The sequence below is a fragment of the Caenorhabditis remanei genome, chromosome X (genome assembly GCF_010183535.1).
Source record: "Caenorhabditis remanei strain PX506 chromosome X, whole genome shotgun sequence".
NCBI lineage: Eukaryota > Metazoa > Nematoda > Chromadorea > Rhabditida > Rhabditidae > Caenorhabditis > Caenorhabditis remanei.
In genome coordinates, this window is record NC_071333.1 from 4,669,685 (window position 1) to 4,694,848 (window position 25,164).

General features: G+C 38.0%; 4 protein-coding genes across 4 annotated transcripts; 3 read left to right on the top strand and 1 right to left on the bottom strand.

Annotated features, from left to right (window-relative positions):
* Positions 1 to 989: 989 nt before the first annotated feature.
* Positions 990 to 12,678, top strand: GCK72_022898 (uncharacterized protein; the record flags this gene model as incomplete). Its single annotated transcript, XM_053735119.1, has 19 exons — positions 990 to 1,056; positions 5,006 to 5,113; positions 5,963 to 6,052; positions 6,099 to 6,208; positions 6,626 to 6,791; positions 6,839 to 6,928; positions 6,976 to 7,101; positions 7,222 to 7,362; positions 7,417 to 7,740; positions 7,969 to 8,214; positions 8,396 to 8,608; positions 8,682 to 8,915; positions 8,964 to 9,114; positions 9,167 to 9,722; positions 9,773 to 9,945; positions 11,653 to 11,915; positions 11,977 to 12,161; positions 12,215 to 12,433; positions 12,481 to 12,678. 19 exons carry the CDS (start codon positions 990 to 992, stop codon positions 12,676 to 12,678), a joined length of 3,660 nt encoding a protein of 1,219 aa, XP_053578685.1.
* A 3,875-nt stretch (positions 12,679 to 16,553) lies between these two features.
* GCK72_022899 (uncharacterized protein) lies at positions 16,554 to 17,015 on the top strand (the record flags this gene model as incomplete). Its single annotated transcript, XM_053735120.1, has 3 exons — positions 16,554 to 16,639; positions 16,711 to 16,807; positions 16,851 to 17,015. 3 exons carry the CDS (start codon positions 16,554 to 16,556, stop codon positions 17,013 to 17,015), a joined length of 348 nt encoding a protein of 115 aa, XP_053578686.1.
* A 752-nt stretch (positions 17,016 to 17,767) lies between these two features.
* Positions 17,768 to 19,570, bottom strand: GCK72_022900 (uncharacterized protein; the record flags this gene model as incomplete). Its single annotated transcript, XM_053735121.1, has 3 exons — positions 17,768 to 17,926; positions 18,068 to 18,286; positions 19,544 to 19,570. The coding sequence occupies 3 exons, from the start codon at positions 19,568 to 19,570 to the stop codon at positions 17,768 to 17,770; spliced, it is 405 nt and encodes a 134-aa protein (XP_053578687.1).
* On the top strand, positions 19,560 to 20,533 carry GCK72_022901 (uncharacterized protein; the record flags this gene model as incomplete). The annotated part of the gene is made up of 2 exons (XM_053735122.1): positions 19,560 to 20,207; positions 20,258 to 20,533. The coding sequence occupies 2 exons, from the start codon at positions 19,560 to 19,562 to the stop codon at positions 20,531 to 20,533; spliced, it is 924 nt and encodes a 307-aa protein (XP_053578688.1).
* Between the last annotated feature and the right edge of the window lie 4,631 nt (positions 20,534 to 25,164).

Here is a 25,164-nt window from a genome sequence, read left to right on the forward strand (position 1 = left end):
CACTGTGAAAGCGATCAATGCTTATTATAAACCAAGAAAAAACAAAGTTTGAAAGCATGTTAGCCCGAAAATTATAATCTCATCAATCAAAATTTCGAAATTTATTTCTTTAATCTTATATGGCTCAGTAACATTTTTTGTTTTTTTTGTTGTTTGAACTTCTGTGGAACATTATTTTCACAGTTTCCAATAAATTTGGATAATATATCTTTTTTCAATAAACGAGCTAATTTCTCATTCATGGTCTTCTGACAATTACTTAAATCAACCTCTCTTTCCTCATTCTACTTTGACCTACAGTGTGAGTCAAGCCTGACTCAATCATTCGTATGTTTCATTGGTCTCGTTTCATAATGCCACAACTCCTCCATCATTGTGGGGGGGGGGGGGGGGGCGACATTGAGAAAACATATATCAGTATGTTTTCTTTGTGTTTCTCAATTTCTCATCTTTCTCACTAGTCAGTCCCTGAACCTCTCAATACTAACATATTTCCCGTCCCCTTGTACCTTTCTCGGCTTTTCACTATTTATAATCACAAAAATTTTTACTTTTTATCATTTCTGTCCTAATTTTGTATTTTTCTCTACTTTAACTTTGGATGCTAACTGGTTTTGTAAAGTTTTAAGTTACTATAAAACTGGTTTTAGTTCCAACTTGAAAAATTAGAGATATTCATTAAAATTATCAAACTTTTCATGAAAAAACTTTGGATAAACTAAAATCCTTTTTTCTAATTGTATCGGACTGGAAATGCTTCACACATTCATCACAACATTTGCATACGTTTTTTTGAGTGACTCTAGTCTCCAGACACTGTTCATTTGTCTGCGTCTCCTTTCTCTCGTACCGTTCAGAGAAAGGGGCGCCACACGGCCCATTCTTTTTTCTATCAGCCGGAGGTTCAGCCCAATTGATTGTTTCTCTTGTCGATCCCCCCCCCCCTCATCCTTTATCGGTTTGTTTAAAAAAAAATCCTTTCAGGCAACATGAACCAATCGAACTACATTACTAGGAAAAAACCAGATACAAAATCAACAACTTATGACCGAGAAGGTTAGTTTGAATGCAAACTGAAGATTGTGGTTTTAAATATAATCAATTTTGGCGCATTCTTATCTATAATTCATATGCTTTAATTTTCTACCTTAAATTCACAAGTTTCCGAACTTCTTGGTATGAATATATTTGAATTTACCGGTGGGGGGAACCAAGGAGGGGGTTCCCCCACCGGTAAATGGTGACTGCGGGCGGCCAGTCTTCGACTCGCCGAGAAGCAGGGAAGGTCGTCTGCTCGAACCAGACAAAATGGGAGACTGCAAACAAAATCTGAGGGATATTATTTTTGTACATATTTTGATTATATAATACAGTTTAATTGAAATTTTGAATAAGGAAACAAACATTCCAATAGCATGATGTTTTCTCTGAAAGACGGGACGCTTTTTAACTTAAAATTGATAATGTTTGTTTTACGGTTTTCGCATCAGTTTGAGAATGTTCAACAAGATGGCGACGATAGAGTGTCCGCGCCGCGGAAGTGAACGTATAATGTTGGGGCGGGCACTTTCAACTTTCTCATTCATTCTGGCGACAGTTTGAATAAACTGAACAAAAATGAATATTTCAGTAATAGTCGTAACCAGCAGAAAATTCGCGGCTACGCCGCGATTTTCGCTGGATTTAATTTGACTCGACTATTAAAAAAGCTTTAAGTGAAGACCAAAAAACAATACAACTTTTTCACAAAACGAAACATTTCCATATGAATAACCCTTTTACTTTATTTGACTTTCTCCAACACTACAGTCACGCAAATACCCAAACTTTTCAAAAAAGGCATTTTGGATGTTCCCTCGAAAGTTCGACTCTTTTTTTCAACTTTATTGACTGTTTCTTCATGATTTCGTCTTGGTTGAGCCGCATAGCATACGATATACTTTTATGCTGTAAATCAGGCCTCGATCTTCTTTGGTCGGCCCTATGACAGCTTCACAAATATGGCGGTCACACCTCAAAACTTCAAAAGAATTATTCTCGACGTTCCGGGGTTCTCAGGGAAAACTTTATATTCCCTCTACATACCCGTTGTCAAAAAACCAAAACTAAAGCGTCTAGAAACATCTTTTTGACGTACTTGATATAAAGTTGCAGCGACGCTGCTGAAAATTCAAAAGTGAGACGGTTTTGGGACGTCTATTAAATTTCTTTACATTTATTCGAAAGAGTTGCTCTTCTAATCAGCTTTGTTGGTTGATTCTCTATATTCCATTTTCCGATGAAGGTCTTTTGTCTCTATCCCAGTTTAGATGTCCTTAAAAAAAAGAAATGTCCCTTGAAACACTTACCCGTCCTTTCAATTGTTTAAGCGTTCCAAAAAACATTCAGAAGTCCCAAAAAACGTTTGAAAGCCCGCCAAAATATAAAAGTTTTTCTGGAAGTTTCTGGATGTTTTCGGCACATTTGAACTATTGCCAAAACCGAAAAATTCGAATTCCTGACGAAATTCAAAAGTTTTCTAGAAGTTTCTAGAAAATTCCAGAATGTTTGAATTCCCGCCGAAATTTAAAAATTTTCTAGAAGTTTCTAGAAAATTCCAGAATATTTGAATTCCCGGCGAAATTCAAAACTTTGATTTTCCGCCTAAAATTAAGTTTTTCTAAAAATTTCTGGAAGATTCCCTTATATTTATATTTTAAAATCGGAAGAATTTCTGAAGTTTCCGGAAGTTTCTAGATAATTCTGGAAAAATCTGGATAGCTCCGGATCCTCTGGAAGCCTTCGGAATTTTCTCGAATTTTCTGGAAGATTCTGGAAGGCTATGGGGAAGTATGGAATTTTCAGGACATGTCTATAAACTTCTAAAACTTTCTGAAAGTTTCCAGATGTTACTGGAAGTTTCTAGAAGTTTCTGGAACTACACTACTCCACAAAAGTATCGTTCCACCCCTTTTTTTTTGAAAACCAGTTCTCACGTTAATTTTTATAATAAGGTGTCCACATGAAAAATACTTCATATCCAAACAGAATTCGGATCCAGGTGTTTTTATTTCTACACCGTGACCCAGATTTGAGAAAATCTAAAAATTCGATTTTGACGATTCCACAAAAGTATCGTTCCACTTGGAAGAACTTTTTTTTGGGTCAAAGTCTTACAAATTCATTTCAAAATGGTTTCAAAAACGTTTTTAGTCAGTCTGACCTCGTTTCCCTGACATTTCCTAAATAGCTCTTGGCACCCAACCAACTTAAACGGGGTCCGGTGCCAATTCTTCCCTAAAAAAGTCTTCTGGTTGAGAATTTTTTTAGAGCAGTTGTGTTCATCTGTACCTAAGCACATGATTCGTTCGAACAAGAGCAGGAGCGTTCTCATTGAAGCAAGTTTACAATTATTCGCACCACAAACTGTCGTTTGGAACAACCAGATGGGGTACCGTTCATACTGGCACAATCTCCAAAAAAAGAACTTGAGATTCTCTCGTCGTAACCTCAAGGGTGGCGAGGTGATGGTCTGGGCGGCCATCGCCTCTACGGGACGATTCAAGTCATGATTTGTGTCAAAAACTGAATGGAACCGATTATCGAATTGTTATTCGTCAAGGATTGGTGCCGTTTTGGCGTAGAAACCGGAACGGAATCGTTTCTTCTGTTCAGCAATTCGGTAGATTTTCTTGCTCTGTTTACTGCAACTCCGTCATGTTGAAAGATAACGTTTCCGTTCCGGTTTCTACGCCAAAACGGCACCAATCCTCGACGAATAACAATTCGATAATCGGCTCCATTCAGTTTTTTGACACAAATCATGACTTGAATCGTGCCGTAGATGCGATGACCGCCCAGACCATCACCTCGCCACCTTTGAGGTTACGAAGAGAGAATCTCAAGTTCTTTTTTTGGAGATTGTGCCAGAAGGAACGGTACCCCATCTGGTCCATCTGTTCCAAACGACAGTTTGTGGTGTGAAGAATTGTAAAACCGTGTCAATGAAAACGCTCCTGCTCTTGTTCGACCTAATCATGTTCTTGAGTACAGATGAACACAATTGCTCTGAAACAATTCTTAACCAGAAGGCGTTTTTATGGAAGAATTGGCACCGGAAGCCGTTTCAGGTGGTTGGGTGCCAAGAGCCACTCAACGTACAGTCGACCAACAATTTTTCTGGAAATGTCAGGGAAACGAAGTCAGACTGACTAAACACGTTTTTTGCAACCATTTCGAAATGAATTTGCAAGACGTTGACCCAAAAAACTGTTTCTTCGAAGTGGAACGATACTTTTGTGGAATCGTCAAAATCGAATTTTTCGATTTTCTCAAATCTGGGTCACGGTGTAGGAATAAAAACATCCGGACCCGAATTCTGTTTGAATATAAAGTATTTTTCATGTGGACACCTTTTTATAAAAATTAACGTGAGGACTGGTTTTCGAAAAAAAGAGGGGTGGAACGATACTTTTCTGGAGTAGTTTATCTGGAATCTTTTGGAAATTTCTGGAGGTTGCGGCCAAACTGGCTCAATTTTTTTTTGAAGTATTGTCTTAAGGTGCCAAGGGTGTCACTGCCAAAGTCTGGACCCAGTGTTTTCAGTTTGAACCCCCTTTCCCGATTCAAGTTTGACTGTTAATGTTCAAATCTCTGTAACTACCGTAATCCTACAGTAACACGCCCAATTTTTTTTCGGGTGTCATACTGAGCGGTCCAGGATATTACCACCTCAGTATGGTCTCCCCTCGTTCTGTTTGGAACCAATTTTCATTTTTTGGGTTACGGTAGCTACAATAATCCTACAGTAATCTGATGCCCTGGGTCCGAAAAATTGAAGCGCTCGGAGGTTCATATGTATACCCCAAACATCTCTTGAAACGGTTCAGAGAGAAAAAAGTTATTTAGTGAAAATCGTCGGACGGACAGACAGAACTATTCCATTAGTAGGAAGAAGATTGCGAATAAAAGACTGATCAAATAAGACATTTTTCAGTTTCTTCTCATACCAATGAAATTAGTCCAGTAGGAGTCTCAAAACCTATTGTTCCGAATATTTTATTGCCTGGACCATCTCCCCAACAGCTTGATCGTTCCAGTTTGAGAGTAGCAATGTGTGTACCACAACCGTCAGGTTAGTTTATTGAAAGTTTTTTGGTTCATTTTTCTAGAAAAAGGTGATCCTCATGATTCGTTGGCGTGTATGTTTACATCTTCTTTGATTTTGATATTTAGAATCTTATACCTATTTTATCACATTACTTCTTCTGTTTTTCTTCCCGTAGACTCATAATGCTGATTCTCAAGTATAACGGTTGCCCTTTCAACCTTTCAGTGTCTCTCCAGAAAGAGGTGGTTTCAATTTGATTTTTTCGCTGAAAATGACTTTTCATTTTTCAAACTCACATTATCTCCCCTGTACTTCTAGTCGCATTTTTATTTTATCCAAAACATGACTTAAAAAACTTGGAGCAAAATGAGAAAAGTCACTGTGAGCACTCTGTCTATCAAACAGATTACGGTACTTCAAAAATTTGATCATTTCATCGTCACTGCATCCACAAGTTGAAATCTAATAGTTCGAAGAATGAGCATAATTTGTTTTAAGCTGCTAGCTAATAATTGCAACATTTGAAAATAAGGCCAATATAAGCTAGTAGTAAACACATTCGTGTCTCATTCCTGTCCGTGTTCTGAGAATTGTCAAAAGTGGTTTACTGCTATTAAGCATGGTACATTCAAAGTATGATATTCCAGCACACGAGAAGACCGTGCGCTACTCTGATACTGTATACGGAAAAATATACTGTGCAATTCGGAAATTGGCTGACGACGTACCAAAGTTTGCACGTTTCTCTAATATTTTGGTTGTACTCCTTGAAGATTTCGACATACCTGTGAACCATCAAACTTACCGTTTTTTGGTTTCACCAACAGGCTAGTACAACTTATTTTTTTACAATAAAATTGCAGAATATTACAGCACATTTGGAGAAGACGAAAGAAGACTTTTGCTCAGTAGTGACAAAATGTTACTGCAAATTAGTAATTCATTGGTTGCTGATGAAGCCAGGTTAGTGATGTTAGACAGTTGTGTACTGCAAATTTGAAAAATTCAGCTCTCAAGTTCAAAGATTTATTGGACTTTGTGAACGGAGATACAATATGCAAAGAACTTCGACTGTTCCTAATTCAACACAATGCGATGAAACAATCTAGTGAACCTCTTGTAAAACGTGTGAAACGTGTTTGCAGGCAAGAAGTTTTCTTCGAAGGTGCCATAGAGGATTACCAAAATTTTACAAGTATGCAATCGTTATGATTTTTTATTCAGAAATCAGTATGAGAAAACGTCGAGTCAAATTATTACTTTTCGAAATTGTGTTGCGTTTTTTTTCTTTCGAACCATCATCATTAAAATGGAAGAAAAATTGCGGTTTTTTCTGATTCAAATTTTCAGAATAGTTGAGTATCGGTGAGCATATTTGAATTGCCGTCATCTGATTTAATTACACAAAAACACAGTTTTTAGACTTTAAAGTCAATTGCACTGAGGTAACACAATAAAATCATTCAGACGTTCTGAAAACCATGAATGAGAATACTTGCCAATAACGAAATCTGCATTAAATGAATAAAATTTCAGCGCACGAAAGAAACCATTTGCTACACGGATATTTACTCAACAATTCTAAAATTGGCTGCCAATAAGCAAAAGTTTGCAAACTTCTCAGCTCTGCTGGCTGTGTTCCTTGAAAATTTTGAAGTTTCAGTCAGCAGTGAAACATATCGACATCTCGCGTCACCAATAGGTAAATCAACTTTTTTTAATAGCGATACGAGTAACAAAATACTGCAGAACATTTGGAGAAAGCTCGAGAAAGCACATGTGTTGTTTTGACACAATGTTATTGCAAATTGGTGAAATATTGGCTGCAGATTAAACCAGGTTAGAAATTTTTATGCAAAACTATGCTTACAATTCAAATTTTCCAGACCTACCACGACAATTCTTGATTCAACACGATGGCATGAAAAAATTGAGTAAACCATCTTCAAATTTTGTTAGCGATCAAGAAACTTCCATTGAAACCGATACGGAGGATAACATGAGTTTCAAAAGTATGCAATAGTTTACGATTTGTTGTTTTGAAAAAAAATTGAGAATACTTCTGTTTTTTTTAATATGGCAGGAAAATATTTTTCCAAAAGTAATAGATGCTGATTAAGATCCAATTTTAGAGCTAATTAATCCCGAAAATAGTCAACCGACAATGTTGCAATGGTCAGAAAAAACTAAGCTGGATGAGAAGAAGAATAGGGATGGTGAACTCGTGAGCGATTACTCACAGGCGATTAGAAACTGTAAGGGAAAATTAAAAGGTTAGCAAAGTTTTAAAAATCTGTTTGATAGAATTTTAGAATTTCAATTTTCAGTTTCTTCTCCAAACTCATCAACTGACATGAACAGAGCAACAGTTCTATCAGTGTCTAAGGCTCCAATCCAACATCTAGCATTGTCAGTATTGCCGGAAGATGAGGATAACTTTCAATACTCAAACGTTGCACCTAAAAATGGCAATAATGATGTTTCATGCTCTCGTGATGTCGAAAATTTGGAACAGCAGCTTGGACAAATGCCTATCAAAAAACCAGATAATCTGCCATCGACATCTTTGTTCAACCGGGAAATGCAAGCAAGGAGAGAAGGCATTTACAGTTACACTAAACATATTGAGAATCGCGCACAAAGATTGGAAGGTGCGTAAAGTATTGAATTCAAAACGAAGTAAACGTCAAAAATACGACTTTCTAAAAACTTTGCACACGTGAATTTCACATTACTCGGATAGGTGCAAAGCAACCTCAGCTGAAAAAAGACTTTCAGAAAATTCAAATATTGTTATTTTTATAATTTTTGAATATGATTTCAAATCAGTTTTATGAAAGTCTTACCACCTTTTGACATATTTATTGACTTATTCTCAGAGAACGGTCTTATTCTTGTTCCAATACATGAAAACCAAGAAAAGTGTCTGATGAGCGGTCACTCAATTTCAACATCCACGCCTATGCAATGTTTTGGAACCACTATAATCAACGACGCAATGGAAAAACCCAAGTCACTGAGAGCTATTAACGCCATTCAAAATAGTGAGCAGCCAACATCATCATGCGGATCAGTAGACCATGAGCAAGTGTGGGAAGAATATAGGAAAGATGACGACAACACAGGTAAATACATCATACACGATGAAAAAATGCCAGAATGCAAAAAGATTCTTGAGTAGAAAACTGAATATATACAACAATGTTCCGACAATGTTTCAAGCATTGAAATATTTCAAAACGAACTACTGTAATAACTTTATCAGAATTTGAACCTTTGACATTTGTATGACGCAAATACTTTCAGATTTATTCAATGCAAAATTATGGAACTCTTCGGAACATCAAGAGACGAATCGACAAGCTTCTCAAGCTTTTTATCAACACCAATATGGTGTTCAAACCCAAGCGATACTATGGGAAAGCAGCCCAATGGATTGGCAACATCAACAAGAATCTTCTTACAATAATCAAATGGACTATTCGAATGGGTACACTAGTTCTCAGAATCATAATGAAGGTGAGCCAAAGTCGTAATAGAATTTGAGAAAATCTTTTGAAATAATGACTTTAATCAATTTAATACATTACAGTTACCGATGCCATTCCACCAAATGATTCTCAACAATTCCCACCACTCGCCCCATACTCACACAATTTGGGGATTTTGAGCCAACAATCGATACAGCCAACATTCTTTGCTCCCGGTCTCCAGTTGGGCATGATACAACAACTTTCACAGCCCCACTTGTTTCCAACTCTCCCATCAAACATAATGCAACATCAAGATCAGCCTAGCCGAACACCAATAAAACAGGAAAACTTTCGTGAGTAAAGGTTATCAAATGTGATTCCTCCAATTATTTAACGTTCAGCTCTAACGGACATAACCGAGATTATTAAGTTCCAAGGATTTTTGGGCGAAGAGAAATTAATTTTAAATGACTACCTAACTATGCTTCCAAATTGGTTTTCGACGCGGATGGTACGTTTTGCCGTTGCTAAAATAATGGAAACGGTTGTTCAGTAAGTTTAGGGTGTTTTCATCAACTGTGTAATAATCATATTGTTCGTTCAGACCAGAAAGAATTCAATGGTTAGACTCGATTTTTGAAGCAATTGGAAGCAAGATTTTTGAAGATTACAGGAAGGAAAAACTGTGTCAAATCGAAGCTAGAATTCAAGATAAATGTTGGACACTGCTCGACCACAGACCAACATTAAAGAGAAGAAACTTATTCAATAAAGAATTATTGATTGGTTCTTTTATTTACGAGAAGCATTTCATGCTTTTTGCAATAAGAAATCCGAATGGCGCGATAACGGAGGAGAGCGAAACAGAAAACTCCCCATCACCGATGTGTTCAGTCTATTTCCTGGACCCTATGGGCGATTTTATTGGATACCGAAATAGAAGAGCTCTGCTGATGGTTTCAATATTCATGGAATGTCACTTCACAGCTCTGAAAAAAAACAAAATACTTCCTGAAGCTACAGTTTTTCATAAAACACGAGTTGTTTTGAAAAGAATTGCAAATCTTCCACTTCAATCAAATTTCTGTGATTGCGGACCTTCAGTAGTTTCTTATGTAGAAACTCTATTGGATAACCGTTGGGGATTGTTGCAATTAAACGTGAGTTTAGAATTATCACAGTAAGACAAAAACAATCAAAACAATTCCAGATTGATGGAGAAGTAGATTGGCACCAAATGGATCAAAACGGTGAAAATTCAATTGATATGAGCCGTCGCAAAGTTCGTTCGATGATGAAACTTTATATCTTGCCGCAGTATCGTCGAGGCGTGTTGGAGCTGGAGAAACTTCAAGAACGTAGACAAATGAAAGTCACAGCTTCGTCTTCCCGACGATCGCGAAGTTTGGAACGAAAAACGCAAAGGCCAATTATCAATCGTTCTTTTTCTTTTGATTTCTGGAAAATTTCAAATCCTAGAGAAGTTCAAAGATACGTCAATTTGAGATTGGCACGAGAAGAAGATGAGAAAGCTAACTTCAAGCCAAGATGTCTCGCAAAATATTTAAAATATCATTGATTTTGAACATTTAATAATTTCAAAATTTATTCTAATAGTTCTATCTAAAATACATGTTTGAAAGCGTTTATAAATGTAACTTATAATAAATACAAGTACTCCGATGAATCGGTGGTCAAAACTATCACATTTGTTTTAATAACACAGAACTGAAAACAAACAGACAAACTCCTCCCATTCTCTTTAAAAAATTGCTTCCGCAGTGCCACAGACCAGCAGCGCCAATTTGTTATTGATAGTAGTTGTAAAAGGTATGCACCTTCCATCACTGCATGTTTTCATTGCGGAACTCTCTTTTAAATTGAACCTGTTTGTTTTTCATCATGGGGTATATACGCCACAACGACATTCTGTTCTCTCAACTACCATCCCTCAAGCTGAGTCATAAATTTCCACCGGGAGGCACCTCCATCTGTCAAGCGGCAGATAGATCTTATAATCATCAGTTTGAAAAGGAATCATGTTGTTGGTGGTACAAAAAAAAAGATAGCTTCCAAAAAAACATTGAAAAAATCTGGAAAAAAAAGAAAAAATTGGTGAAGGGCATCGAACCAGCGCAAAAATTCCCTCCGCCTAGACGAAAACCACCTGCGCCATTCGATCACGTTTTAATAGTGTCGCCGCAATTAATTATGAACGTGATAGGATTAGAGGGAGGCGAGAGCGCGACATGCAGCAAATCAATGGTAAAAATGGTCAATTTTCAGATCGCAATTTCAGACACTTACAGGTCACGTAAGCAACTTTTGAAAGTTGATTTATAGGTTTTGAAACACCCTCTTTCACCCTGTATAAGTCATTTTTGATGGCATTAGGGACCACTTAAAAGGTTCCCTTGTGAGAAGCCACAAAACGCAAATAACTTTTTTCTCAGAATAATTTCGCAAAATTGGAGTACAGATTTGAAATCAGCGCAAAATTTTCCGTTTTAGTGATGTATATCTCGACCTGAAACTCCATCTCGACTCGGGATCCTTCCCTAGTTAGGGCAACAACAATGTGTGTGAGAGAGAGAGAGAATGAGAGAGAGAGAGAGAGAGAGAGAGAGAGAGAGAGAGAGAGAGAGAGAGAGAGAGAGAGAGAGAGAGAGAAGAGAGAGAAGAGAGAGAGAGAAAAGAGAGTGCAGAGAAAGGGACAACAATACATTCGCCTGCGGGAGAAGACTCCCGCGCATTCTCGTACACACGCACCGTCCGCTACTCTATTTGTTTTTCTTCACACCGCGACCCTCCATTATTCGCCATCGATTTTCTGCCTTCTAATTTTTACTGGTACTATAAACTAATCAGAGGTTATTTGACACATACCGCCAACTCTTCAAATACGAAATGTAAGTTTTTTAACGCTCTCGATTTTAGAGAAATAACCAACAGATTTATTTTTCAAAAATCTCTGGCTCACCTTGAGAAAAAAATAAGTGGGGTGAGGAAAATCAGTTGTTAACAAATGTGGAAAACCTAGATTTCTTCCCTAACGCATTGCTGATTTTAATAAATTAAATTATTTTCCAGGAATTCGTCAATTAATACGCCCATCGTCATAAGAGATCGATTCGTCCTCAACAAATGCATCGGACAAGGCGCATTCGGTCAAGTGTTCTCAGCATATGATATGGAGACTGGGAATCATGCTATTGTTATGAAGTTCACGTTAGACGCCGAGTCATTTAACAATGAAAACAATTTTCTTGATGCTTGCCATGGAACTCGAGGATTTCCAAAGAAAGTTTCTGATTTCAATTTCATTCTTCGAGACCAAACCTGTTATTCCATTGGTAAGTAATGAATTATTTGATTTAGAGATAACAAATGTTTCAACAATATCAATGGTTTCAGTTCAATCGTATGAAGGATTCTCGTTCAACAAAGTGTTCGCTATGCCAAACGTCCTTCAACAGCCATCGAACGTCCTGAAAATTGGATATCGCTTGTTTCTATTGCTCGAGAAGATGCATCAGATGGGATTCGTGCATCGTGATGTCCATGCCAGTAACATCACTGTTGACAACAATTGGGAAGGGGTAAGTATAAACTTTTAAAAAGTGAAATTCAATTTAATCGTGTTCGGTTTTAGGAACTCGAAATCAGTCTTATTGACTTCGGCAGAACCCGTCCTTCGATTCCCCCACCTGAGAGTGTCGACGAAAGAGGACGTCACCTCAGTTTGAATGTTCTTCTCGGTGAACGTTACGAGCCTCACGATGATCTCATATCCATGGTTTTCTCGTTGATGACCTTTTTCCGTATAAGGACATTTACTGACGAGGAACTTGTTGCTCAGAAGCAAGCATTCGTAAGTTCACTTTTTTCATAAAGCATTTAAGAAATGTTTTCTTTCAGCACGAAGATCCGATGTCTTATTTTCCAACGGAGGACACGCAATGGGTTGGTCGTCTGTACCTGTACATCAACAGTCAACGTAACCAGCCATACGACCGCGAAGGAATTGTTGACATTTTCCGAAGCGCCATTGATGGTGTGAAACCGACGGATCCCATTTCCTTCCGTTACTTCGATCGCCTCTTCTGGATTGATTGATTACTCCTGGTCATGTTTCTCATTTTGTGTTTTTATATATTTTTGATGCTTTTTTCATATTATTTCCTTGAAACAGATATCACTTTCCTGTTCATTATTTATTTCAGTTTTCCACGGTCCCCTTTTTTCATGGGTATTGTGATAATTTACTTTCTTTTTCTTGCCTATTAAAAGTTTGCCACCCGTTGCTTCGTCTGAAAATCCCCAGTATTCTTTCCTTTATTATGTTTTTAAGTAACCGTTAACCCTACACTTCTTTTTCAATCATTAATACTCTTTTCTGATTCCACTAACGATTCCCAATTTAGTTTTCTACACTAGACATAGTGTTATTTCCAAATGACTCATTTGTATATACCTTCCTGATGTCGTTCCCTACTATTTTTACCTATTTTCATGTGTTGTCATAGCTTTTCAAAACATTTTATACCGAAAATATTAATTTCTCTCATATATTATTGGAATGAAAAGACGTATGACAGAATTGAGCTATTTTTACAATAAAAAGTGGATAAATAAATGCTTAATTCTTTTAAAAAAGAATCACAGAACATTTTATTTTGAAGATCTGAAGTTTTTTGGACTAAAATAAAAATTTTCTAAAACAAAAATTTTTTGAAAATTTTTTGTTTTTTTTTATTCTTTCACATATATTTCACATATTAATTATTTCTTATAATTCACATTCTTGATCAACTGTGTTTCAATCATTTTTTTCCTCTTGCGCTGCGTGTCCAGGGTGCCTGCACAGGCCGGAGTCGTCCGGATTCTCCTCTGTTTCCTCGGCGATCGGAGCCATTGTCCTCGCCGGCATCGATGGGCGCCTGGCATGGCCACAGTGCTTGCACAGGCCTCCGGTGCCTCCTCAAAGCGTATTGAACAAATTGTTTTTCGATCTCCGGTGATTTCGGCCATTTGAGGGTCAGGAGGGATCGAACCCCTGACCCTCCGATTTGTGGCCGGCGGTGTTCCCAGTTGAGCCATGCCGGCCACAATGAACGGAGGAGTAGGAGGAATATATGAATGTTAGCGAAACGACTCCGGCTTATCGGGGGACAGACAGACAGACAGACAGACAGACAGACAGACAGACAGACAGACAGACAGACAGACAGACAGACAGACAGACAGACGACAGACAGACAGACAGACAGACAGACAGACAGACAGACAGACAGACAGACAGACAGACAGACAGACAGACAGACAGACGACAGACAGACAGACAGACAGACAGACAGACAGACAGACAGACAGACAGACAGACAGACAGACAGACAGACAGACAGACAGACAGACAGACAGACAGACAGACAGACAGACAGACAGACGACAGACAGACAGACAGACAGACAGACAGACAGACAGACAGACAGACAGACAGACAGACAGACAGACAGACAGACAGACAGACAGACAGACAGACAGACTCTGGGATTTGAAGGTGACCCATGAAAAAGTTGAGTAGGATGAGTCCGGGGAAGTAGAGAAGCTGAAAATTGTACTATTTTAAAGTTTTTCAAGGTTCGTTGTGATATTAGTGGCGAAAACCAGATCTTGACTATTTCACTAGTTTGTCAGTGTGAATCCACTAGCTTAAGTAAAGCAGCTCCTAAAAAATCGGAAAAGTGTTCATTATTTCGTTGGGACTGCACATTTTTTGTTGCTTACCGTAATATACGCTCATGGAATTTTTTTTGAATTCGTAGTTTGGATATAGATAAAACATTCTTCTTTCCAGCAAAATCAAAGCTCTGACAAAGGAAGTTATGCTACCTTCAATTTGATTGTTCAAAACAATTTATTCGAAATTCAGATTTTTTACTATCTATCAAACAAAATCCTGATAAAGTTTAGAAACTTGTTTTTCACAATTTTTCACCTCGTCAGTCAGAAGTTTTCACGAAAAACCTCGCACACGTATAAAATTGAAAAGCATACTTGCAAACCGGGCCGGCCCGTAACTCGCTTCAAACTCAATGTTACGGGCTGAAGAATATACCAAAATGTAGATCTTGACGAGTTCTATGTCCGTGACCTATTACGTGCCGGATGGCGGATTGGTACTGCGCCGCGGGCCTCGGGCCGGGCAAGAATGGCTTCTTTTGCCATTTTGAAGTTTTTTGGCACTTTTTCCGACCGATACACATTCAGTCTAAAATAGCATAGAATATATGTCTCCTGGGGGCCACTGTATTTATACTACCCAGCAAAAAGTGGGCGTGTCTCTTATAAGGATCGGAGACTCCTCCTACACCAAGCTAATCATTTCCTAAATATCCCATTTTTTGAATTTATGGAAGGTAAAACCTGGAGGATTAAGTAATTGGTGAGGGGATTATCCTAGACGCACCCATCTGGCGGGTAGAACAGAGGTATTTAAAAAAAAGGGGATGGAATAGGAGACTGGTCGGTTCGGATTATGTAATCTCACCCTCGTGGAATTGAGCCGGTAATTGGTTGGCTCAATAGGAATATTCAAACGATACAGTATCCCATAATGATATCTGCAGTATTCCTAGCTTGTCCAAGAAGAGTCAGCAAGATAAAGGCGCGGGTATTTTGTCTCCCAATGTTAAAATTTCAAATTTTTTGAATTTTTTTCGCGAAAAAGTCAAGTTTTCGAGTAACAATTAAAATTAGAAAAAATCATGAGAAATTATCAGAAATATTCACGTTACCCTTTCGGGCCGGGTCGGGCTATCAAAATCTTCCAAGACCGTCCCGGGTCTTCGGGCCTTTCATTTTGATCCTCAACCATCTCTCGTCACACTTCCGCCTCGTTATCTCGGCAAGAACATGCATATCGAGGAGTCCTTGGCTCAACTTTGAGTGGTCCCTAAATCATTTTTCATTCAATTCAAAATTGTTCATTTTTTGTAAATTTTGAAGGTATGGAACACGGTCGAAAATTGTCCCAGAGTGCCAAATTTTTCAAAGTATGCAAATTAAATTTAGTGCTTTATTTTTGTAGTTGACACTGTTTTAATAGCTCCGCCCACTTTTGAGATATACAGCTTCGAAGATTTATTAGGACAGATTACGCAATTTAAGAAGAGGGGCCGAGAAGCGATAGAGTGTGGGATCTCTCCGTTTTCACCTAGAAATGTTTATAATCGTTAGAACCGCCTTAAATTTTTGAAACCTTAAAACTCAAATTATGAGAGTTATAGAAATTTAAATTTTCAACAAAACAAATTCAAACATTTTTTTAAATTCTCACAAACTTATTTTCCGTTTTCTTTTTTTATACTTTGCATTATTGTGTTCAAAATTGGGCACACCTTCAACGCGCAGGATGGAAGAAAAAGATGGAAAGCCTCTAGACCATGGAAAGAATATCTTTCTCTTTGTCGGTATGTCCGGATGTCTGTCTATTTGTTCGGATGTCGATTAGAATGTGATCTGCAGAAAAGAGATAACGGCTGGTGTGCCTTTGGCGCGCTCTAACAAAGGGAAAGACGGCGAAAGAATCCAGTAAATACTGAACCACATAAACTTATCAGACTTGCAACGGGCCGTGCCGGAATTAAAACTTCTCCGGACCGGCCCGGCCCGGCCCGTTTTTTTGACCCTCAGTGAGTTGTCGAGTCATAGAATGACAGTTATAATCAGGATTAGTGAAAAAAAAGGCTTAGTAAAAAAACAAAATAATCAGGATTAGTTTTAAAAAAACAATGCAGTGATATCTGAGATTTTTGAAAAATTGTTTCATATTTTAAATTTGTTGAAAAATTGTAATCTGAAATTTTATTTTAAAAAAATATTTTTAAATAAATAAATAAATAAAAACAATTCTCAAATTTTTCCGTCATTTTTGCCAATTTTTTGCAATCTCTCTTTCTCTCTCTCTCTCTCTATCTGCAAATCAATGTATGACCTCAGAGGGCCTTCGAAAAAGGCCCAAAAAAGCCTTGTCCTATTGCGAGACGCTTGACAAAGATGTTCACCGGTTGTTTACGTGAGTGGAGAAACGCAACCCTCCGAAAGGTAGAGATTCACGAAAAATATGTTTTCAATCTAGTTTTATAGGTGGTCTTTTGACGAAAAACAATGGTTCCTAGGATTAATTGATGGAAACAGTGCGCCGGACGCGTTCGTGATACATGGAACTAACAAAAATTTGCAGGTTAGTTTATACATGCAAAGTTTTAGTCGTATTATATTTTCAGCTTGTCCTCACTGACGTCAAAAGTATGGCTAATCACAAATCCAACTATTTCCACAAATATGGAGTGAAATCACCGAACCAGACAATGTTTGATATCTTGCCTGGAAACGTTCTTGCCACAGGCTGTGCCACAGGAATCATGATGCAGTCTGCTCAATTTGAGTGAGTTTCAAAGAAAAAACAGCAGAATTAACTCAATGTAACTTTCAGCGTGGATAACTGCAAAAATCACTCCGAGAAGCTGAGAGAAGCGTGCCGTAAAGCGAAGAGTCCTTCTTCCTCCTTCGCTGCCCATCCCCTCTTCCCATTTTCTCTCCTCCACTCTCTATCCTTTTCCTGCGTCTCGCGCCGCGCAGCACTATTTTTTTCCTTTCTTTGGGTGGGCCACGTTGAGATTGACCAGTTTTTGTATATGGTGGTGTTGTTGAAGTAGTGAAGAGTTCAAAAATCCTACAGAAGTTTACAAAGACTGCTTACAACAAAAATGTGTTCCTGAATCCGTTTTTCAATAGTATACGTGAAAAAGTCTAGCGCTAACCACATTTTAAGCCGGTATCAACGGTTAACGTTGCGAGAAAATAGTCAACTCACAACATTTAGCTCTAGCTTTGCTCTATGAAACAATACGAGAGCCGTCATGATTGAACAACACCAGAGTACACGCATTTAAAACCTGAAAAACATCTCCTCTGGGTTCTCCCTCAAGTCTTGGAATCCCTGTTTGTCCGTGTCTTCCTCACACGCGTAGAAAACTGCCCTCTCCACGTTTTTTTTTAGGAATTCTGTTGTACACTGGGTGTCCCTTGACTCCTGGGAACCCTGACAGAGCAGCGTCTCCTCAAAATAAATCAATAAAAAGTGTAAATAGGGAATATAGATATCAACCTTAAATCCTGGTGCTCATTTTAGTCCTGGAAGTCACTCGAATCCGTCCTTTTCGTGAAGATCAGGTGTTACTGGTGATCCGACTGGTTCTGGAACTGATTGTCCTGGTTGTCCTAGAAATACTGGTAGTTCAGATTGTTCTTTCTCTTGGCAAATTCTGAAAGATCTTCTTGTCCTCGCCGTCTTGGATATCTATATTCTCCCAGAAATATATTATTTATTTGTGTGTTACCTTCAATCCTAAGGTACCTGGATGCCCGTCATATCCAGGGAATACTAGGGATTCTTTGAGTCCTGGAAAAAACTTCCGAGATCTCCCTTCATTCCTGGAACTCTTAGGAGTCTATCACCGTCTGCAAGTCCATTTTGTCCTGGATATTCTGCTTTTCCCTTGAATCCTGGATCTCCTGGGAGTCCAGATGATTCCCCTCCTTCACGGAGATTTGGCTGACCTGTAAGACCGACTTCTTTGTTTTGTCCATCTGTAGTTGGTCCGTCTTCTTCTTTCTCTCCTGGAAATCCGTTGAATCCGCGGTATCTGATAAGGCGAGCCTGGAGTGCAATTGTGAATTTTCTCCACTCTCGGGGTTCTTCTTAGACAGCTGTCGGATCCAAGGATCTACTAGCACAAGACTGAGCTATCCGCCTGGTTCCTTGCGACCGTCCCTTCTGTCATCAACTTTGCAGTCTCAAAAAGGGGGAGCTAGTGGTCCTGGAACTCCTGGGAGTCCTGGATGTGTTTCTGGTCTTGGAAATCCTGTGTGCACCTCCTAGATTCGAACTTGTGAATCCAGACAACCCTGGTGAGGTTAAACTTTTTATTTCGACAATTTTAACAGAGAGGACGGGAAGTGACATGTTTGCCCAGAATCTCGGGTTGCCGCCAACTGTGAGTATTAATTGAAGAGAAATCAGCTTTTCTATAACTAGGATGATAACCGAAAAGCTTCTGTTCTAATGATTCTTAAGTTTCAATGTTTCAGATTTTGGAAATGCTCCAACCTTTCTATCAACAATATCTAAAGTTGGTAGGGAAGAGATTGAAAGACACCAACACACTGAGATGTCCAGACCTGACAAAGCGTACAGTAACCATTCTCTTAGGAATTTCTAGTCCTGTAGAGTCTAAACATCTGTCTTGACCATTAGCAATGAATTTAGCTATTTTTCTTGTTCATTCCTTTGTATAATAAGAGTAATGATTTGATTTTTTGTTGTCCAAGTACAAGTATTAAACGAGTTTGACCAATTCTGAATGAATCTACTCTGACTTTCGATATTCGCGTTATGAAATGTGTGCTACTGGCATTTTTTCATACAATAGGAATTAAAGTCCTGCTTGTAATGTAATATTCATTGCGAGCCAAATGTGAAAATCTAAAAAGCTTGAAACGTTTTGAAATTCTTCTCTGAACATCACCTTTACAAACTTTCTAGTGATCCTCAGGTTTCTTCCATCCTGACCTCTGTTAGAAATAACAATGAAAATTTGATGGATGAGAAATATTGGCTAATTACATCCAACTACGACTATCTAAGTCCTGATCACGCTAATTGTACTGTGGTAAGAGGGGTGTTTGTTGACATAACGGGGGAAATGAGAGAGATTTAGGGTGATTCATCAAATTCACTGTTGTTCTCTCACCTGTCACCTGTTGTGGGAAAATGAGATGATAGACTAGCAATGACTCTTTCTCCTCCGTTATTTTCGTATTTTTATTGATTTCACCGCAATTTTCCCTTCGTTATTTGAAAATTCTCCCGCTTTCCTTCATTTCTATTTTATTTCATTTTCAGACATCAACAAACTGGCATTCTTGTAACCATGTCAACCATACCTGACTTTCATGAGCTTTCAAAAACTCAATACATGCTGTTTCGGGATGCTAAACATCCGCAACTAGCGGAACAGTACCCTGATTCGACCGATGAAGAGCTTGTTGAACTCGTAGCGTCCTTTTGGGAGAAAGCGACACCGGAGAAAAAAGCATTTTATTCAAGTGAAGCAGCTCGACTCAAAGCCCTACAGAAAAAATTTTACGGGCATCTCAAGCGTCCACGTAGCGCATATACAATTTGGTCTAACGAAAATTGTATTGATTTGTTCAACCAAAACCCTACTGCAAATGCTCGTGTTATTACGAAAAAGTTAGGAATCATGTGGAATGACATGAGTGATGAAGAAAAAACTCCATATTTTCAACAAGAAGAGATGGAAAAAGCAGTGTTCGAGGCAGCTGTGGAAAGTATAAAGAACAATAACAAGACCGAAGAAAAACAGCCGATCAAAGGCCCTAAAACTTCATACAATATTTTCTATAGTTTCAAGAAAAACGAACTGGAAAAGGAAAATTTGAGCATCGAAAAAGCGAAGATGGCTGAAGAAATAAACAAAACATGGAGAAATATGTCTGATGCCGAGAAAGCGCCGTTCCGAGTTCAAGCGATGCAGTTGAAAATAGAGAATAATAAAGTGAGTTGTAATATTCTAAATCTCTGTTTTTCATATTTGAAAGATTTCAGATTTCTGCAAATCAAAACTACCAATCACTTCGAATGGCGAGGAAGAGAAAAGCTGATGTAGCTAATCAAGAGGCTATCACTCTATCGCCATCGCTTTCGACTGATTCAGAAGTTGAAAGAGAGGACAACCAAACTCCATCTGTCCGTTTGTTGGAATGCTCATTTTCCAATTTGGGAATTGATGACGGCGAATTGGAGCAGTTGGAAAACATTGAACCAACAGTCAAAATGCCTGATGATTTTCCATGGGAAAAGGTAATTGAGAGTATTCTTTAGTAAACTCTCTCTAATTTCTATGAGCGTGTTATAAGCCTATTTTTTGATTACCTACAGTAATGGTCATGATTCTAACAATTTAGCTGTCAAAGTGAAAATTTCCGACTTTGAGAGTGCGTCATATATTACTGATTGTCCCGTCAAGTAAAAATTTTATGGATAGGTAGGTCAGATCAATAGCAGAACTCGATTTTTGTAGTTGTTATCTTTTTTGTACCGTCACCCTCTAGCAAGTTATGCATCGGCAAACTAATTTCAACTTGCTAGGAAGTGGTCGTACAAGATGTGGCCAAATATCGAGTTCTACTTTTGATCTGAATAAAACATTAAAAGAAAGTTTACTTTATGCAGCAGTCAGTGATACAATAACACATTCTCAATGTTGGACATTTTTAAGTTAAAACGGCCAAAGGTGTTAGAATTATCGCTATTACTGTATCTGAAATAATTTGAAAAAAGTTCATTGATTTGCTGTTGTAACTGTTTTTTGTGTTCTCGCATATTATTTTATCAATAAAGCATTTTGAAAGGTTTTTTTTAGCTCTAGACCTCTCTAAATAATTGTGGAAAAGAAATCAGTAACATTGTTACCACAATGACCGATTGGCCAAAGCGTCAAAAGTACGAGCAAATATATTGCGATTTTTTAAGCTTCTTTTCAAGACAAAAACCGAGCTGCAGTAGATAAATACTCAAAAACTACTCTTTTTAAATTAGTGAAGTAAAAATCTGGCCATAGTAAACAAAAAACTTTCAGTCTTGATACTTCTCTTTGGGTATCTATTCAACCACAGTCTTGTTGCATATTTCAATTAATCTTGATTCTTTGTATAACTTTCTGATTTTTCAAACCAGAATCTTAAAATCATAATCACTCCGGATTACTATATCCAGAGACTTTGGCAGTTTTTTAATCGTGTTTTGAAAATCAGAAGTTTTTGTTAATCCAGATCTATGAAACAGAAAACCACTTCACGCACTGACGTTCTGTCTGTGTGTCGTTTTATCCGAATGTCTTATTTGTTCACGATAATGTCAAAACAAAGGAAAGAGAAGGTTCCACAGTCGCCGTTATCTCCGCTTGCACTGACATGCTAATTGTGTCTGTCTGTGTGTCGTTTCATCCGGATGTCCTATTTTTGGGGGAAAACCTAAACAAACTATGTTGTATAGAAATTCAGTCGCTTTGGCTCGCCTGTCTAATGTCTAATCATTGTTTTTCTTCAACCTTGACGGGTTTTCAGTGATATTTATTTGGTTGACCCAAACGGTCCTTCTTACTGTATCTTCAATGTTGTTACAATACCCAAGCAGATGTTTTCAACCTATCCTCCATGAAGAAGAAGATAATTAGTCCAGTCTCTTCCCAACGTTCCTTATTGCTTTCTATCCGACCTTTTCTACGTCATCTATTTGTACAGGAGAAATATCACACAAAACAAGGAAGCGCCAGAGAAATAGACGGCGTTCGAATGTAGGTCACAGTGAGCAAGAAGAAAAGAGACTACGTTGTGTGTGTCCAGTATCCGCTACCGACAGCGTCTTCCCTTGATGCCATAGCGATAGTGTTAGTGTACTCACGGACACACATGTGGACTTGGAGTTCGTCTCATCTTTTTCGTATCTTCATCTCGATGCGCTATTTCTAATGTCTCTCATCTGGACCACATCATTTGTGAAGAAGATAGGTAGTAGGCAGCAATTCGACGGCTTATCCTGTTCACACAGAACGAAGACACTTGTGTCAATTAGTACCACAAATAGCACTCACTTTCTGTTTTTCTTAAACAACCAGAAGATTGTCGAAAATCACACAAAGGCGACCGCTAACTCAACAAAACATAAAAATTATGATAATCAAATGTAAAAACTGGATTTTGAAAAAACATCATATCAAATTCTTCATCCAGAATTTTTTATGAGGTAGCCCATACCAGTGTTAAATATATTGCTAACTCCTCAATTCATGGCATTTCTGATTGATTTCTAGATTTTCCTATTGAATGCATAATCGACAAATAGGCATTTCTCTTTTTCTCTACGTCTCTCGTTGGCAATTCAGTGCGGCGATAGTGTGCCCGGCTTGCGTTCTGGAGGCCGCCTATATCGATGGTATTCGGAGCCAAAATTTTCATCGATTTCCGTTTCATTCTCTGATTTGTTCAAGTTTTCAAGTATAAAAATTAACTTTAAGAGTTAAAATTATTGTCTACATCATCTTCCTTGAAAACTGACTGAGGAAGCAGGGAATTGCTGGATTCAAGTCGAAAATTATTCCCCTTTGCGACTAGCACAATTGAAGATCAAACAGAAGATCTGGCCAAAAATACAATACGTCTGAAGATAAGTCATTATTCAGTTACTACCTTTTTTCAGTCAAAACTATGTGAAACTTCCGGAGTATTTGCGCCCGTGTTACGATAAGATTATTCGCTAAGCACGGATTGCGAAATACTAAAGATGATATCTATGTTTTGATAGTTCTAACTGAAAATATGTAGTATTTAATTCTGAATTTTGTTGAAAAATTGGATAATTTGCAGAAAGAAAAGAATAACCTTCAAAAATAAACAGCGTCTACTGGAAACAAAAACAGGATTTGGCTGCTCAGTTAAAAAAAGTATCTTTGAAAGCAAAGAATATATCTAAAGAAGCCGAAACAAGCACGAAATCCCTGGAATGTTGGCATGACGAGCATGTGTAGCTGACGTGAAAGTGAGATTTTCTGTGTTTTAACTTTCTCAAATCGATTTTTCAGAATTCTGATTATTGAACTTCAAGGACACCAAGAAACACAACATCTGGAATTTTGAGACGGCCTTCACTGCAACGCTCTCCTCTCCAGTTCGAGAAGTAGATGAGAACAACCAATCAAACACAGAGATTAAGAAAAAAAACAAATGTCTTGCTTGAAAAACTCACTGAAAATGCAGGAAATCGCTGAGCTCAAGTCAGCAACAAGGCTTCTTTCTCTTCTCAACTTGCACGATTGAATATCGAACAGAAGATCTGCCCAAAATACAATACGTCTGAAGATAAGTCTTTTTTTAGTTTTTGTTTTTTTTAGTCAAAATTATGTGAAACTTCTACGTGTTTGCGAACGTGTTACGATAAGATTATTCGCTAAACACGGATTCCCAAATACTAAAAATAATTTCGATGTCTTGATAGTTCCAACTGAAAATATACAGCATTTAATTCTAAATTTTGTTGAAAAATTGGATAATTTGCAGGACGAAAAGAAACACCTTCAAAAATAAACAGCGTATACTGGAAAAAAAACAGGATTTGGCTGCGTGTGTACCTCAGTTCAAAAATGTCTTTTCAAATGCAACGATTTTATCTAAAGAAACCGAACCAAGCACGAGATCCCTGGATTGTTCGCTTGACAAACATGAGTAGCTGACGTAAAAGTGAGATTATCAGTGTTTTAACTTTCTCAGCTTGATTTTTCAGAATTCGGATGATTGAATTTCAGGACACCAAGCAACACAAACTCTGGAATTTCAGGACGGCATTTACTGCAATGCTCTCCTCTCCAGTTCGAGATGAAGATGAGAGCAACCAATCAAACACAGAGATTGAGAAAAAACGAATGCACGGAGCTTAAAATGTTATCACGGTGAGATTGTTCGCTGTTTTTACTATCTCAATCTGTAAATTTTTTAGATCTCGCTAGGCCTACCTCATCCTAACGTCTCCAGGAGTCCCCCAATGCCAAATAGTGATGGAAAACGAAAAACGAATCAAATTGAAGTAGTAAACCAACAAATTCCACCCATTCCTAGCAGCAGCATATGACTGAAAATAAGTTTTTTGTATAATTTAGCAAAATTATTGAAGGCAAAGTTACGTCTCCGAAATTTTTGCGTCCATGTTACGATAAGATCATTCGCTAGACATGGAACCCAAATACTGATGAAAATTACTGTTTTTATTCAATGACTGAAAATAGTATATTTTACATTATACAGCCATAATTTAACTGGGATTACTTACAGAACAAACAAAACCGGCAAGAATGGATGGAATTGACTTGAAACCAAAAACTGAATGTCGTGAGTGCGCACTTCGATGGTTGTTAAGGATCTCTTACGAGGCAACACCGGTCATTGGAATCTAGAGAAATAGTGAAGAATCACAACTGCAATCAATGGGTCTTGTCTGCCTTCCAAGCGGTCTCAATGAACTCAACTACTGTTTCGACTTGAAAGAGAACAGCAGTTGATGTCGACTCTATCCGGACTATAACTTACTTTTATGTTCTATTGCATACTTTGTTGGGGGAGCTAATTATACCACATTCCAACAGACATTCGGAAACTTCAGTGGGGAATTCTACGGGCGGAGAACAGTTAGATCCTGAAATTTTGAGAAGAATCTTGTGCTGCTGAAAAGTGTGCTTGTGGAAACTTTTTACTTAACGTCTGGCTAGGAGAAAATGAAGCAATTTTTCAGAAACCAAATTCAGAAATTTGTAGACCAGGCTCGTCCCGTTCGGCCCGGAATTTCAGTACTGAAAAAATACAAACTTTTTTTCGAAGTTTTTTCGATTTAATTGGAAAAAATCTTCTCAAGACTTATTCTCTGTGAATCTCAAGCACACTGTTGTACACAAAAACGTCAAACTA